General features: G+C 38.7%; 1 protein-coding gene across 5 annotated transcripts in view; it reads right to left on the reverse strand.

Annotated features, from left to right (window-relative positions):
- Window positions 1–711: 711 nt before the first annotated feature.
- LOC108709892 (homeobox protein Hox-C4) overlaps window positions 712–16,360 on the reverse strand; it is a 100,826-nt gene continuing 85,177 nt past the window's right edge. For 3 of the 5 annotated variants that reach the window (XM_041584464.1, XM_018250129.2, XM_041584463.1), the window contains exons 2-4: window positions 14,954–14,986; window positions 2,526–3,477; window positions 712–2,062 (exon numbers count right to left, since the gene is read on the reverse strand). In XM_041584464.1, coding sequence (XP_041440398.1) covers window positions 1,719–2,062; window positions 2,526–3,078 — 897 coding nt within the window. In that variant the 5' untranslated portion in view covers window positions 3,079–3,477; window positions 14,954–14,986 and the 3' untranslated portion in view covers window positions 712–1,718. The remainder of the gene's footprint in view (window positions 2,063–2,525; window positions 3,478–14,953; window positions 14,987–16,360) is intronic. The other 2 variants (XM_041584466.1, XM_041584467.1) reach the window with 1 other exon arrangement.

The raw sequence follows: 16,360 nt of genomic DNA on the forward strand, positions 1-16,360 counted from the left end.
TTCTTGATTCCAAAATATCTATTCTGTGCTTAGGATTGCGCCCAAATGCACCACAAAGCTGACCTGATTTCACAGCCCAGCAAATCGTTTCCAAACTGTTTGCCTATTGACAATAACGCACCTATTGCGCAAACAAGGATCTGCAGATAAGATGCAATTGTGGCTTCTTATTATACAAATTGATAACCCCACTAAATCCCCGCTCACTGGGGAGCCTGGTGTGTATCAGGCCTACCTGAAATGTAACATTCCTCTGGCAGGACAGATAGGACAGGTCAAGAAAAACAGCTCCAAAACCGAGCCTTCAGCCCTGTACATACAGAAGGGATCAGAAGGGGCTTTTGTGGGGTCAGTCCTGTTTACATTTGAGAATGCCTATGAATACACAGTTCTGCCAAGGGTACAGACAAATCAGTGTACACAGCAAATCTCCCATTCAGCAGCAATGATACTCTTAGATAAACAACCCCTGCCATCCCGCACTGATTCTACCCAGCAAGCAAGCCCCATTTGGCTTAAGGCACATGGATAGGAACATAAATAAATGAATTAAACAAATAAATAAATGGAGGTGGTTTTTTTTTTCCAGTTTTTATTAAACTCTACTCGGAATTGAAATCCAATGTATTATCTAATAGAAAGTGGGAATATCATGCTCACACAGCACAGGGTAATCCTAGCTACACAGTAATAAAAACACAGATAGGCCAATAACAAAATAAATATATATATATATGTATAAAAAATAAATAAATGTAAACAACAATTCGCTCAGTCGTTTCAAGGTTACATCTGTAAATGCACAAAGCAGCACAAAGTGCTAGGGGGATGTATATTCCCCCATCTCCTGGGATTGGGATATTGCAAGGGAATATAAACCCCCCGCACCTACCTATCTCTCTCCAACCACATGGACAGCAAAATAAGCAAATAGACTGGCAGGTAGAACTCAAGCACACTCACTGGTTTATTGAACACAGAGACGGTCACATAACACTGGGACTGTTTATAGCAATTAAGATTTACATCAGAGTCTCAACTAAAAAAAAAATGAAATATTATTATTATTACTATTATTATTAATAGTAATAAAAATAATATTAAAAAAGGGAAATCGTACGACACTTTCCACAACAAAACAACAAGCTAACTAGCCGACTTGGAAACTTTCTTTCAATATCACAATATTATTATAAATTAATTTAATGCACGCCACTTCCCAGCTCGTGTGCTGCTCTATGTGCCTTTGAGAAGATCTGCACACAGTAATATTATCCTTATCGTTTTATACAAAAAAAAAAAAAGAATTCGATATTTTTCATCTACTACAGACTTATTTTAAATATTTAACGGGCAAATTCCCAACCCTGTATTTTTTTCTGTAACCTTAAGGGAAAAAAAAATCACATAAAACTGAACATTTATTTCCTCCCATCCCCTCCCCTAAAATACACAATAAATAAAGACAAACTGGCTTTATAAAAATCAATAGAAGAAAAGAGAAACACTGTACAGAAAACCTGGCTCCATGCTGGCTGGCATGCATTTAAAGCCTTTATATGATGACCGAGAGACTTCATGTTTTTTTTTTTCCAACGCACAAGCAACGAACACAAAAAGAAATACATCTAGAAGAACCAAAATATATATATGTATGTATATATTAGATTCTATAAATATTCAGTCATCTGTTTTGTTGTGTGTGTTGCCATGTGTTTTTATAACCTTGTAATATCCTCTCGCTGATCCTGAGTGGAGCTTTGGGATAGATCCTCGCTGGCAGCAGAACTAGACGCAATGATGTTGCTGGAAGCATTGGAAGAAGCGTTGGATCTGACTTTAGTATTTGGTAACCTGTGGTCCTTTTTCCACTTCATCCTCCTGTTCTGAAACCAGATCTTGATCTGCCTCTCGGAGAGACACAGGGAATGGGCAATCTCAATGCGCCTTCGCCTGGTCAGATATCTGTTATAGTGAAATTCCTTCTCCAGTTCCAAAACCTGCTGCCTGGTATAGGCTGTTCTGGACCTCTTGGGCTCACCCCCAGTGTAATTGGGATTCACTGAGAAAGAAAGGAGAAGATCAGACAGGGATAAAGGGGAAATAAAGTGAGGGAATGGGCATGGGGAGAAGGAAGAAGCAAAGGCACAGGGATGGAGGCATCACACAAGAGACCACATAAAAAGCCTTTGAAATCCACTAACGATTCAGGTTTCTGTACTCTATTAAGAAGGGGGTTCCCTAAGCTCCAAATAGGCTGAATTATTTATGTTCCCCTTCTAAAGCTTCTCCCTGACTCACACACACACCACATACAGATCTGAATGAGCCACATGGCTGAAGCAACCCAGACAGGCTTGGCTATAAAATTTATGGTGGGTGTAATTACCCATTCGGAGTCGTAAATCCAGTTCAATTGTGCTAACCCGAAGACTTGAGCTTTAAAGATGGAGAGAGAGAGAGAGAGAGAAGCACAGAGAGAGAGAGAGAGAGAGAGGGGTTAGAGGGTAGCCAAAGTTTCCTACCAGTGCAGACGTGTATTTTCTTCATCCAGGGGTAGACTATGGGCTGTTTGGAGGCAGTGCTGGTGGGGTGCTCAGAGCTGGGTGGCTGGGTGCAGGCTGGGGGTGCAGGAGTGGGAGAATTGGAGCTGCTGTTGGAGGCAAGGGATGGGGTTGGGAGCTCACACAGCTGAGATTTGCCTACAAGCTGGTGGTTGCTCTGGGGCTGCCCATGGAGCCTGGGGTGGGCAGCAGGGTTGGCCGGTGTTGGGAGGCTGGCACAGTTGTACTGACGCTCTGGGTAAGCAGTTCTTGGCGGGTACAGGTCCTGCTGGTGGTGCTGAAAGGCAGGGTCCCTGGAGCGGCTGTAGTACTCCGGACTGTGATCTGGGATATAGTTATTTTGCGAATATTCCTCGCATGGAGGAAATTTCGGATCGATGTAGTTAGAGTCCATCAAATACGAACTCATGATCATTAATTTCTGGAGTGGAAAATAATTTTTCTCGCTTTGTCGTTTTTCTGCTCCATAAAGCCCTCCTACTAGCTGGCGACCCCGTAAAGTTACTTTCACCATGTGACTCCGGCAGCCAATCACAACGTGCGCTCAGGTCCCCGGATAAGGAACCAGAGGCTCATTCCAAATGATTTCTCTCCTTCCCTTGTTTGTTGTTCTGTTGGTGGAGCAGTCCATAGGCTGACATGGGGCTCTGTGCACCTGGGGTTGGCACATGGAGCATTGGGTTGGCACATGGAGCATTGGGTAGGACTGGCTTTGCCCATTCCATGGATCCCAGAGGTGGGTGGAGAATGCCCCCCCCCCATCCATACATTCACCCCTACACACACAATAATCCAGATGGAGCACCAACCTCTGCTCACACCTCAAATCGCTGCTGCTGCTCCTCAGTCCATACCTGCAGTCTGTGCAGCTGGTCAGTGTCATTAGATGGGCATCATCCATGTTCTCTGGGCACTGCAATGAAAAGAGGAGAGAGATCAAACACTGAGCAATGAAATAAGGTGCAGTTTTCGCTTTGGGTCACTAGCTGGGCTATTCATACTTAATACAGAAATCCCCAGAACCCACCAATGCTTATTCATTTGCACCTAGGGGAAAGAATGGAGCCAGGATGGCAGGAGAATCTCATTGCAATCTTTCATCTATAAGCCCAGCTTGGCTCTCATTGGGATGGAGGCTATAATGTGCCATGATTAAAGTTGCAAGTGTGCTCTGCCTGTATCCCAGCCCTAGTCTTGCAGCTCCAAGCCTGGGAAGCAGATGAAGATGTCAGCACCCAGTGCAATAACTAAGTGCTTAGGATTGAGGACCTAAGAACCCAATGCGATTTTCATAAAAAATATAAATAAATAAACCAGTCCTATAGTTTCTCCTTAAGTAGACAAAAATAGCTGTAGAGGGACCCTTGTTATTTTCCCCACCAAGCATCCCCCCCCCTCCCCTCCCCCGTCCAACGTGGAGCACATGATATAGAGCTCAAAAACCCTGGGAATTTATGTAAACATTTCCCAGCAAAGAGCTATTGCAATTAGGTATTTTATCAAGAGCTTAGATTAGACATTAAAAATGGGAGAGGAGAAATCTGATTGCTCCCTTGTTCTGCTTGATAACAATTATAGCACGGAATCATAGCTTGCAGGGGCAATGCAATATTTTACTTGATAACAATAAAAGTGACACATAAAGTTAGCTGTTTATGTTTTATTTATTAGGCTAAATGTGCCAGCGGTGTTGCAGGCTTAAGGTTCCTTGTAACAGCTTTTATAGGGCAGTAAAAAGCCATAAATCAAGCAGGAGGAATGGTTTAAAGTCTTTGCACTGGTTGGGACTTGCTCTTTGCGGTGACTGCTCAGTCTTTATAGGAAATGTAATAATGCCTTATTTTATGATTATTTAATCTACACCTTTAATCCCCTCCCCTCCCACCTCCTTCTTATAAACCAACACCCCAGAGAGGGAGACTCAAACAGGATTGTCCCTGTGCCCGGGAACAGACAATAACTGGGTACAAATTGGGATGAAGGCAGAGATCCACTTAGGCAGGAGCTAGAGAAAGAAGTCTGTAGCATCACCCATATACCCCCCTAGAGACGAATCTGTGGCTCAGAACTCACACAAATTCGATTCTACAGGGTGCATATAAGCGCCTCTTTATATCTGGTAGATTCATGGGGGTATATACTGTATATGTATATATAAACGATCCCATATGTAAAGTCCATATTAAAGCTACAAATCTGGATGCACCCCAGTCAGATGTAAGAGCCTGAGGAGCCCCTTGCAGTACTGGCAGATCTCACATAGAACAGGGAGAAGGCAGGGACAGGTCTGTTTCATGCTGATCACGTGTCTGGAATTTAAATCTTTTGTACTTTTGTGCAATGTGCAACCCAGTAACAAGCCAGACCCTCCCTAGTGACACTACAACTCCTTCTGCACAATATTTAAAATGGAAATTGAATCATAGTGCTTTTTGGTGTATGGTGTTGGATCGTGTCAAAATATGTGCAGCCATTGTATTGTCAGGAACTAGATGGGTCTGTATTTTGCATTATATATGTATATTTAATATTTATTTCTAATATTTTCTATGACACTAACTATAGTCATTTGCACTTAGGCAGGAGCTAAGCTGCTATTTAATACCTCTTCTGCTTGCCAGAGAGGAACTTGTATCTTCATCCACCCTTGGATAAGGACAGAAGGCATGGGGCAGTGCGAACATATTCCTGAAAATTCCTTGTTTGTATTTACCTTGGTCTTTCACCTAGGCCTGTAACCCTGAGATACATTTCTCTCCCAAATAGTCCTGTAACAATGGGTTACCCCCATTATGTCAGCATGACTTGTCTTTCTGGGGTAACTTATACAAATGACTTTATGACAGTTGAGGACCCTACTCTCCCAACTCTGCCTCTAACAGTGATGTATCTCAACACTGAAGTACTGCCATAATTGTCATATATGTACATGTCTGTGTCATTTGGTATTGTATGTGCCTGTACAAATCCCACAGCTTGTCAGTCATTTGGTACCTCTAAAAAGTATCTATCTATCTATCTATCTATCTATCTATCTATCTATCTATCTATCTATCTATCTATCTATCTATCTATATATCTATCTATCTATCATATCTATCATATCTATCTATCTATCTATCTATCTATCTATCTATCTTTCTATCTATCTATCTATCATCTATCTATCTATCTATCTAATCTATCTATCTATCTATCCATCTATCTATCTATCTTTCTATCTATCTTTCTATCTATCTATCTATCTATCTATCTATCTATCTATCTATCTATCTATCTATCTATCTATCTATCTATCTATCATCTATCTATCTATCTCTTTCTAGCATTCTCTATCATAAATATAATATATTATTACATATTAGTTATATATCTCTGTATGTATGGTCCATATTTATATATAATAATTCTATCTCGTTAGCCTTGTATATTGGGTTTCTATTTAGCATTCATCTATCTATATATCTATTTATTTATCTATCTATCTATCTACTTACATATATTTTTATGTATTCAGTATATATTATATTAAGTGTACAGCTCTATTTTTAAAATCTATATTTATATAATATAACTGTTTCTATATTTTTAAACCTTCAAATTTAGCATCTCGGTCTTTCACTCTTCCTCCTTCTCTCTGTCTCTTTCTCTCTATCATCCATCTGTCCATTGTTCTTTCTCTCAATTCCGCTGTCTCTTTCAGCATGACCTGTCTTTCTGGGGTAACTTATACAAATGACTTTATGACAGTTGAGGACTCTACTCTCCCAACTCTGCCTCTAACAGTGATGTATCTCAACACTGAAGTACTGCCATAATTGTCATAATTGTACATGTGTGTCATTTGGTATTGTTTGTGCCTGTACAAAACCCACAGCTTGTCAGTCATTTGATACCTCTAAAAAGTAGATCTATCTATGTCTGTATCTATATATCCATTATATATCTATGTATCTATCATCTATGTATGTATGTATGTATGTATGTATCAATCTCTATCTATCCATATGCCAATCTATTTTTCAATATATGTATGTTTGTAAATATAGTCATGCGGCTATCTATCTATTTATTGGCTATATATATATATATATATATATATATATATATATATATATATATATATATATATATATATATATATATATATGCTTATATATTTTTCAACAAATTAAATATGTGTGGCTTGTGTATTATTTTAAATCTATTTAACCCTGTACAATGAGTAATTATCAATCTATGTGTCTATTTATGTATCCATGGCTCTCTGTCTATATAATCTCAAGCCATCATCTATCTATCTACTTGTTTGTCTTTCTGTCTGTCTATTGGTCCATACCACCATAAAGCTGCTGAGTTTGAATGGAAGCAGGGGAAGGCAGAGAGGCGGCTCATTAAGCTTCTAGCTAGGGGCAGTCAGGGGATGATTCACAAAGAAAGGTTTCAGGGAACAGGGTAGAAATGGAGGGAGATAATTATCCCCAGTTTGTAGCAAAGGCACCAAGCTAAGTTAAATCTTATCCTCAGCATATTCGCTGCGACAGTTTGCTATTTTCTGCTGCATTTTGCTACCACATATCTGATTGTAGAAACATAAGTACAAAGCATGTTTTTTGACAGTTCTGGAGAAGAATAAACAAACAGCCATTGTCCCCTAGGGTTCACTGAAGGTGCTATTGCCACGATGGCCGTTTTGCTAGCCTACACCTCAAGCGATTAGCAATCTGTGCATGCTCGGGAGAATGAACTACTACTCTCTGCCTGGCTTCTTTGTATAACAGATCAGCTCGATCCCCCCACTAATAACCATCTGTATGTACACCTCTCTCCGTGTATACCATACACGTGTGCTCTTGCCTTAGCTCCACATTACAACACCAGCTACACACATGCAACACACACATCCATATATACACACACACATATATATATATATATATATATATATATATATATATATATATATATATATATATATATATATTTATATATATATATATATATATATATTTATGCACACATGCAACACACAGATGCATTTATATACACATGCAACACACACAGATGCATTTATACACACATGCAACACACACACACATGCATTTATACACACATGCAACACATACATCCATTTATACACACACATGCATTTATACACAAATGCAACACACACTTGCATTTTTACACATACACATGCCCACACGACAACAGGAAAAATACACGAGCATAAAAATACACACAGAAATGCAAAAATACACACACAAAATACACATGATAACATATGTTAAAAACAAAGTAAACCACACACAAGCGTTTCCACAATTAAATATAAATATGCTATGATTGTCGGATTGCCTAACCTAATATATACACGCATACAAATATGCAACCAAACCATCAATTTTCTTTCTTTCTTTCTTTCTTTCTTTCTTTCTTTCTTTCTTTCTTTCTTTCTTTCTTTCTTTCTTTCTTTCTTTCTTTCTTTCTTTCTAATACAAAATCTAGATATACGCACAAATACTGAAATATATAAAGCTAAAAGCTTGTGAAATTGAATTTTCTTCCCAAGCACAGAATAGGGAGCTTTTTTTCTGTCTCTCTCTCCTTCGCGTCCCCCCTTTTTTGGAAAGTGCACGCATTTTAATACCGGTTAGACAGCGTGACCTGAATTTCACCTCGGTTGTTTGACTTCCACCAATAGGTCACTGCCAAAGATTATTGATGGGCAAACTCCATTGAAATCTGTCTCAGCACAAATGGCCTTTAGATCTCAGAGCTAGTTCAATAACTAGTTATAATGTAGAAGGGAAAATTGAACCCACAGGCAAAGTAATCCGAGGTTTCATTTTTATGCTGAAAAAATGTTAATTTTTTTCCTCGCTTTTTTCTAGCATACAAAAAAACACTAAACAATAAAACTAGGATAGACCCAGGGCTCTGTGAAACTGCCATTTAAATGTACATTGCAACTGCCTGCTGTTGGTACATGGACAATGGATGTTTAGTTCATGAAGTTTTCGGTATTCTGATCTTGATCCTACAGGCGGTTCCCCCTGCTACACACACGATTCACACAAATACACTCACATATATATACTCACTCACTGACTTATTTGGGGGCAATTCGGAGGCGCCTGTGCAGAGATAAACAAGAAACCCTCTTTTGTCTTGGCTGCTTGATACAACAAAGAGGAGCCCACAAAGTGAAAAGATACCACCCAACCGTTTGCATTTGGCATCGCGTAAAATACTGGATGTGTATTCTGTACAATTATCCTTTTAATTTCATTTGTATATTGTTTGTATTTTTTGTCTCTGTATAGCATGTAAACTGTACGCTTTTTTTTAAACGGTATATACATTGCAGGTGAGCACATTTCTATAAATATATATGTGTGTCAGGTGTGTGTGTGTGTATGTGTGCAGCTTAGTTTGAAAATGTACATTGTTTTGTGTTTCTACATTAGTGTTGCATTTCTTCTGCACACTTTGTAACTAGAACTATCCAGCAATGTATTCATGAACTCTGTAAGTGCCTGCGTTTTAAACAAGGTTTAGGTTTGTGTTAATATTGTCACTGGGTCTAATACATTTGCAACAATGAAATCTTATTCTTTAAAATACTAGATATTTATTTTTAGACATAAAACTCCCAGAGAATAATCACAAAGCAATGAGATATACATATATTTTGACTAGTTAATTGCTGATGAGGGGTGAGGCAGATAAATACTGGACAGGTATAGGGGGCTGCAGATTACATCAATATGAAAGGGCCGGCTGAAAATTAATATACCCAAAATGTACACACAGTTCAACTAAACGCAGTAGGTGACTTCTGCCCCATTGGGTTAAATAAGTAATTGATGTAATCACTGACTGGGAGCTTCAATCTAAAGTGGCCAAATTGCTCCAACTGTCATAAAACATCCCAATGACCATCATGTAGATACAAGGGGATTTCCAGTATCAGCCTCCCCAAACAGTAGCCCTTCCATAATCAATACCCCATCTGGATGACAGGGTATATTGCCTCTCTGTCCGAGAGGATGAAAAGCTGCAATTGAAACACAGGTTACAAAAGAGATGCTCTCTTTTCTATTATTGGCAGATCAGGCAATTGGAAATCAATGCAGTGATATAGTGATTCCCCAACAATGTGAAGGGAGTGATCAGCCCAACACAGAGAGCAAGCAAAGGTCACCTGTGCTGGTACCAGTAGCCACATCTTGTTTTAATAATATATATGGGTGCAGGAATCTAGGGAGCTCTCTGCACCCACGTCTACCCTTGCAGCAATACAGTGGCACAAGCAGACTGATTGGAGCTATTGAGAAAAATACATATTTCCAGGTCACTACATTGATCTCCAAGTGCCTGTATATGTGTTTATAACCAGCTTAGATACTGGAAACATTTCTACACATTGTTTTATCAGTAGCTAAAGGGCATGCATCTGCTTGAGAGGTCGGGGGTCACAGTGCGAGCTGCTTGTCCGATTTGTTTGTATAAATCATGGAACCTTGTCAACAACCTTAATTTTTTTTTGTTTTTAAACCCTTTTTGAGTTGTAAGATTTTGAGTGAGTCGACACAAAACCCTGCTGCACACTGTCCTGTGAATAAATGGCTGTGGATTAAATACTACTGATTACCAGAGTCAGAAGAGATTCTCTGCTGCCTTGTAAGTGGCTTTTCTGATCCTTTAGTGGCTCAGATGGAGCACAAATCTGGATTTCGTAGATTTTTATGTCCAGCTGAAACCATAAAGGGGATGTGGAGAGATAACAAGAATCTAATCACTGCCGTTTTTTTTTTCTTTCAAGATTGGGAGCAAGGCAACAAGTGGTGCATAATAGGTACAAATATAGTTATTAGGATTGAACCAACATCTGTCACAGCCTGCGATTACTTTGGTTACAGGGCAGAGCAGCGAGGAATGAAATAAATACCCTGGCCTGGGGCATCAGTGCAAGGAAGAAATCACATAAAGTGCCCTGTAATTGGGGCCATTGTGATTGGTGCGAATCTTACTGGAACTCATAACTGAGCATCAGGGGATAATAAATATATATGGGACCCCAATAACACCAAGTCATTTATATACGTTATCCCATATACACTCAGGCAAGGCTGGGGAAAAATGGGGACAATTTTTTATACCTAGTGGGATTTTCTGCCTTTCTCTCAGCAACCAAATGCAATTCTTCAGTCATTTATATACGTTATCCCATAGACACTCAAGCAGGAATGGGGAAATGTAATATTGTGGCAATTCAAGGCTTGTTGGAAAGTCAAGCAATAAACATACAAGTTTAGTATAACAAATAGGGCAGAAACAGGTGCCAGTGTGAGTAGCCGTCCACAATGGTACCAATTCACAACCAGTAAGTGTGGGGGTATTACTTTGTGCTGGGTGCTAGTGGTGTGCAAATCGTGTGTTCTTTGTACGTTTGTTAAAGGGAAAGTAACATCAAAAAATGTGTTTTAAAGTAATAAAAATATTGTTGCACTCGTAAAACTGCTGTGTTTGCTTCAGAAAAACTACTATTGTTTATACAAATAAGCTGCTGTGTAGCCATGGGGGCAGCCATTCAAAGGAGAAAAGTCTCAGGTTACACAGCAGATAAGCTCTGTAGAACATAATGGTGTTATCTGTTATCCACCATTTAACCTGTGCCATATAGCCTTTTTTCAATTTCCACCATTGCTACACAGTAGCTTGTTTATATAAACAATAGTAGTGTTTCTGAAGCAAACACATCCGTTTTACCAGTGCAGGGCAACACTGCATTATATTTGTATTACTTTAAAAACTTTCATTTTTTTGGTGTTACCTTTCCTTTAAAGGGGTTGTACACCTTCAAACACTTTTTGCAGTTTTTCAGATTTTTCACCAGAAATAAAGACTTTTCCCAATTACTTCTAATTTTTATTTGTAACCGTTTTCTAAAATGAAGTTTAATTTTTCACCTTCTAAACCAGCTCTTAGAAGGGGGTCGCCGACTCTTTCACTGTTCTAAAGTGATACGTTTAGTTGATACATTTACCTTTGTCCCTGCGCAGAATCCCTGTCATTAAAGGCAGCTGTTAGAATTGATACAATAGTTGCTAATATTCCACAGATACTGCCGAGAAATGTATCTACTAATCGTATCAACTAAATGTAAGAAATTGTAACAGTTCAGAAAAAAAAAATAAAAGATGGAAAGCAATTGAAAAAGTATTTGTTTATTGTGAACAATCTGAAAACAACTCAACTGAAAAACGTGTTTGGAAGGTGAACAACCCTGAGGGGCATAACAACATAGATATACTAACGTTTTAGTGCTAAGTATTACAGAGACCAGAGGATAGAGGACTATCCCAAGGAGCATACACTCTAAGTGGTTTGCATTCCCTACTACTGCTGCTGTTTCAAACCCTTCTCTCTTGCGACTCCCTATATTTGGAATGACATTTCTCAATTTCTGCAGAGAGAATCCTCCTTCAGTGTTTTTAAAATGAAACTCAAAGTCTACCTCTGGGAGCCCCTGGATAACACCTGAAATGGAAACTGGCACTTATATAGCAGTGTAACAAACTGTAACCTACAGCACCTTAAACCCCCCCATTGTGTCTGTATGTTACCTCCCATTTAGACTGTAAGCCCTGTGGGGTAGGGTCCTCTAGCCTTTTGTTTACTTGACACTGAGCACTTAATCTGTATTGATATTATATTTTATATTTATGTGAATTGTATTTCTAATAATGCACCTATTACTTTTTACTTCAATGACCCCTTGTTTGTCAATACTAATATATTGTTTTGCTTGTATAGTGCTTTGCCCTCAAGGAGAACTATACAAATAAAAATATATTTTTATGGGTGGGTAACTTACAGGCATCAGCAGGAGAATAACAAGTGCTGCATTGTGTATGTGGTGTGATTGTGTGAGTAAGCCAGGTGTGTGGAGAGAGACTCTGAGTAAGGAGTAGTGAGTAAAAAGTATCGCAAGGCTTGTTGTACTCCTTATAAAGATTAAACCTGCGCCAATTAGGATTCATCTTTATTGTGTGTGTTGTTAACATGTTTACTGATTCTTCACTGGCCTGAGAATTATGTGAAAGCTATGTGTAAGGTGTGTAAGGTGTGTAAGGCAGCAGTATGTAAGGTGTGTGTGTGATGTTGTTGAAAGCTGTAAAAGGTGTCATGTACTTGATAAAATGACTGATATGTACGTGTATATTGATGGAGGGGCAATTTCAGGGCTCAGTGGCCGTTGCTGTGCTTTACTGGGCGCCCAAATAAGCGATGGGGACACTGGACAGAGCCGGTGATATTGGGCTAGGTCATTGTTGTGTTTCTGAGCGTCATCAATAAACCCGTGTGTGTAACCTCAACTCTACAGACACATCGGCCAATTCTAAACTAACGTTCATAATGTATGCACAGATTGAGTGATCGCTGCCTGCTCCTGATTTATATGTTGTCAAGATGATTTCTACGGCTGGAGACTCGAAATGAGCTTTCAGGGAAGACAAGAAGCAACACAAATATATTTGGGTTTTTTTGTCATTAACTCAGTGACCTAGAAGCATTCTCTAAATAGCACGGCGCTTTCTCATTTGCAGCCACACGAGCATTTGGAGCTGGAGGTGCTGCGTGTATTTGGGTTACAGCTGCCTCCCTCTCCCCACAGCCAGATGTTTGTGCTGATATCAATAGCGAAAAGCTAATAGCGCTGCCCTACAACTGAGCCCACAACACAGATATTTTAAGCCTGTAATGATTCTAAATTCACTTCCAAAGCAAATCTTTTTTTGTGGAAATGTGTCTATATCTCGGGATGGATTGTGTGTGCTGGGCACTGGGCAGGCTAGTGGGAAGAAGATTTATGTGCCTATGTAAAATGAATAATTTAGGTCATCTATTTACTTTCCCTATGAAACACAAATAGACAGAGTCAGAGGAATTTTGGGAAGCAAAGGGGGCGAAATTGTTGGGCAGAAATGCTCCATCATTAATGAACAAAACCAGCCAGCAGGGCCAATGGGCGAGACAGGGCTCGAGGCCAAGTGACCATCTAACTGTCAGCTTCTGCCTGTCACCTTTGAATGCTCTCTGCTGCTCTTCTGCAGCTGCACTCAGATACACTGATACCCTGATCACTTGTAGAATCTGGCAAATACCAGAGGGGCTGCTGTAAAATACCATAGTCAGCCACTATTTATTGGAATCGTGGGGGGCTCTTTGGGCCTCAGTGTACTTGAAATGCCAGGGCTTATTTTAAATCCCAGTCCAGACTTACTTTAAGCCCTGATAGTACTAGTGTTGCATATTCTGCCCTGTTGCCTTATATCCATTTGGTCATATATGTGTTGTGGTTCCAGAGACATCATTATTATGTGTGTATATATATATATATATATATATATATATATATATATATATATATATATATATATATATATATATATATATATATATATATATATATATATGGAAAAATACAAGATTCACAACTTTCCCTTGTTTGTTATATATATATATATTTAGGCTTTTGGTTGTATGGACCAACCTCTTTTCTCCCTTGTTCCTTTATTAGCACGTAGTCTTTGTAACAGTATATATTTTGTTTTGTGCTTCCCATAAATGTAACAGTATACAAATAAAGCTATACATACACTCTCTCTCTCTTGATTATTTAGTTACACATATGAAGTATGAACTGAAGGCACTTATATGTATATTTTATATATCAGTTGTTTGTGGTAATAGATAAACAGTATAAATACTTGTGTATTCTTCTCTTTTTTATTGTATTAATAATTTATGTTATTTGGTTTTATTTTATGTTGCCTGCCCCAAATCCCAGACTGCCCATACCAGTCCCACAGCCGATGGGTAGGAGCAGATGAAATGGAATGTTAGGGCTGCCAGTCAGCACCTTTATACCAGTGTGTGTGAATATGAACTCGCTAAACCTGCTTTTGTGGCCACAGCATTGATTTACTAAGCAATCGCCATCAGAGATTAAGGCACTCGCTTTCTGGCGCAACTTCATATTTACAAACAAATGCAGTTTCTTATCAGGGAGACGTTTCTGCCTCAGGAGAAACTGATCAAAGCCTGAAGAAAGTATCAGACTTTTTCTAACAAACGAAGGAATCTTTCAGATTTTCTTTGCTTGTTTCCCTTCTGCTTGTGGCCCCTCTGGGAATAGTGTAACAGCTGGAGGGCAAAAAGGTGCAATTTGATTTGGAATGAGGCAGATCCTGGGTGTGGAGGACATCCACTAGCTTTTATAGTCCCTCCCGGCTATAAAACCTGCCTGCAACAATACTCTACCAGGGTCCTGCCTTTGTACAGCAACACATAATGCACCGCTGCAGCACAAGGTGACTTACCTACTAGTGTGACGTCACTGCGGCCCCGGGTACCTATGGAAGAGAAAAGACGTGTATGTGTGTGAGAGTGACATAGAGCAGCCCATAACCCACATGTTGTACCTCACTCTCCAGCTCACATCACTCCCTGGCGCAGGCACATGGCTCTACTGGGGCATTTGCACTTACAGCGCACCAATAACACTCTGTCTTTTTAATGAAGTGCTAATATTCCAACTGTAATATAAACGGGGCACATGGGGCATCTTTGCGATGGGATAAAATAAGCGACAGGCCCTCCCCACAGATATAAAGCTAATTAATTCTGCTTGATCACTAGTTGACTAATGGTGAGGGAAGGGGACGCGATGCTGTTTGAGGGGCTGCCATCTGATTCGGGGACATAAACTCCTACCGACAGACAGACAGACTTAGAATGTAAGGCTGAAAGAGACAGCGGAACTGAGAGAAAGATGGACAGATGGATGATAGAGAGAAAGAGACACAGAGAAAAGGAGGAATAGAGAGACCGAGATGCTAAATATGCAGGTTTAAAAAAATAGTAATAATAATAATACAGCTAAATTATATAAATATACATTTTAAAAATAGAACTATACACTTAATATATACTAAATAGATAAAAATATACGTAGATAGATGAGATACATAGATAGATAGATAGATAGATAATAGATAGATAGATAGATAGATAGATAGATAGATAGATAGATAGATAGATAGATTACTGCTAAATAGAACCCCAATATACAAGGCTAACGAGACAGAATTATAATATATATATATATATATTATCTATACACAGAAATATATAACTAATATGTGATATTATATATATGATAGAGAATGATACAAACAGATAGAGATAGATAAAAATATGATCGATGGAAAGATAGATAGATAGATAGATAGATACATAGATACATAGATACATAGATACATAGATACATAGATAGATACATAGATAGATGATAGATACATACATAGAATGGTAGATAGCAGATAGAGAGAGTAATAGAGATATAGCAGGTGGATAGAGAGATAGATGATAGATAGATAGATAGATAGATAGATAGATAGATAGATAGATAGATAGATAGATAGATAGATAGATACAGAAAAATAGATAGATAGATAGATAGATAGATAGATAGATAGATAGATGATAGATAAATAGATAGATGATAGATACAGAGATAGATAGATGATAGATAGATAAATAGATAGATGATAGATACATACATAGAATGGTAGATAGCAGATAGAGAGAGTAATAGAGATATAGCAGGTGGATAGAGAGATAGATGATAGATAGATAGATAGATAGATAGATAGATAGATAGATAGATAGATAGATAGATAGATAGATACAGAAAAATAGATAGATAGATAGATAGATGATAGATA

Source organism: Xenopus laevis, chromosome 2S (genome assembly GCF_017654675.1).
Source record: "Xenopus laevis strain J_2021 chromosome 2S, Xenopus_laevis_v10.1, whole genome shotgun sequence".
Taxonomy (NCBI): Eukaryota; Metazoa; Chordata; class Amphibia; order Anura; family Pipidae; genus Xenopus; species Xenopus laevis.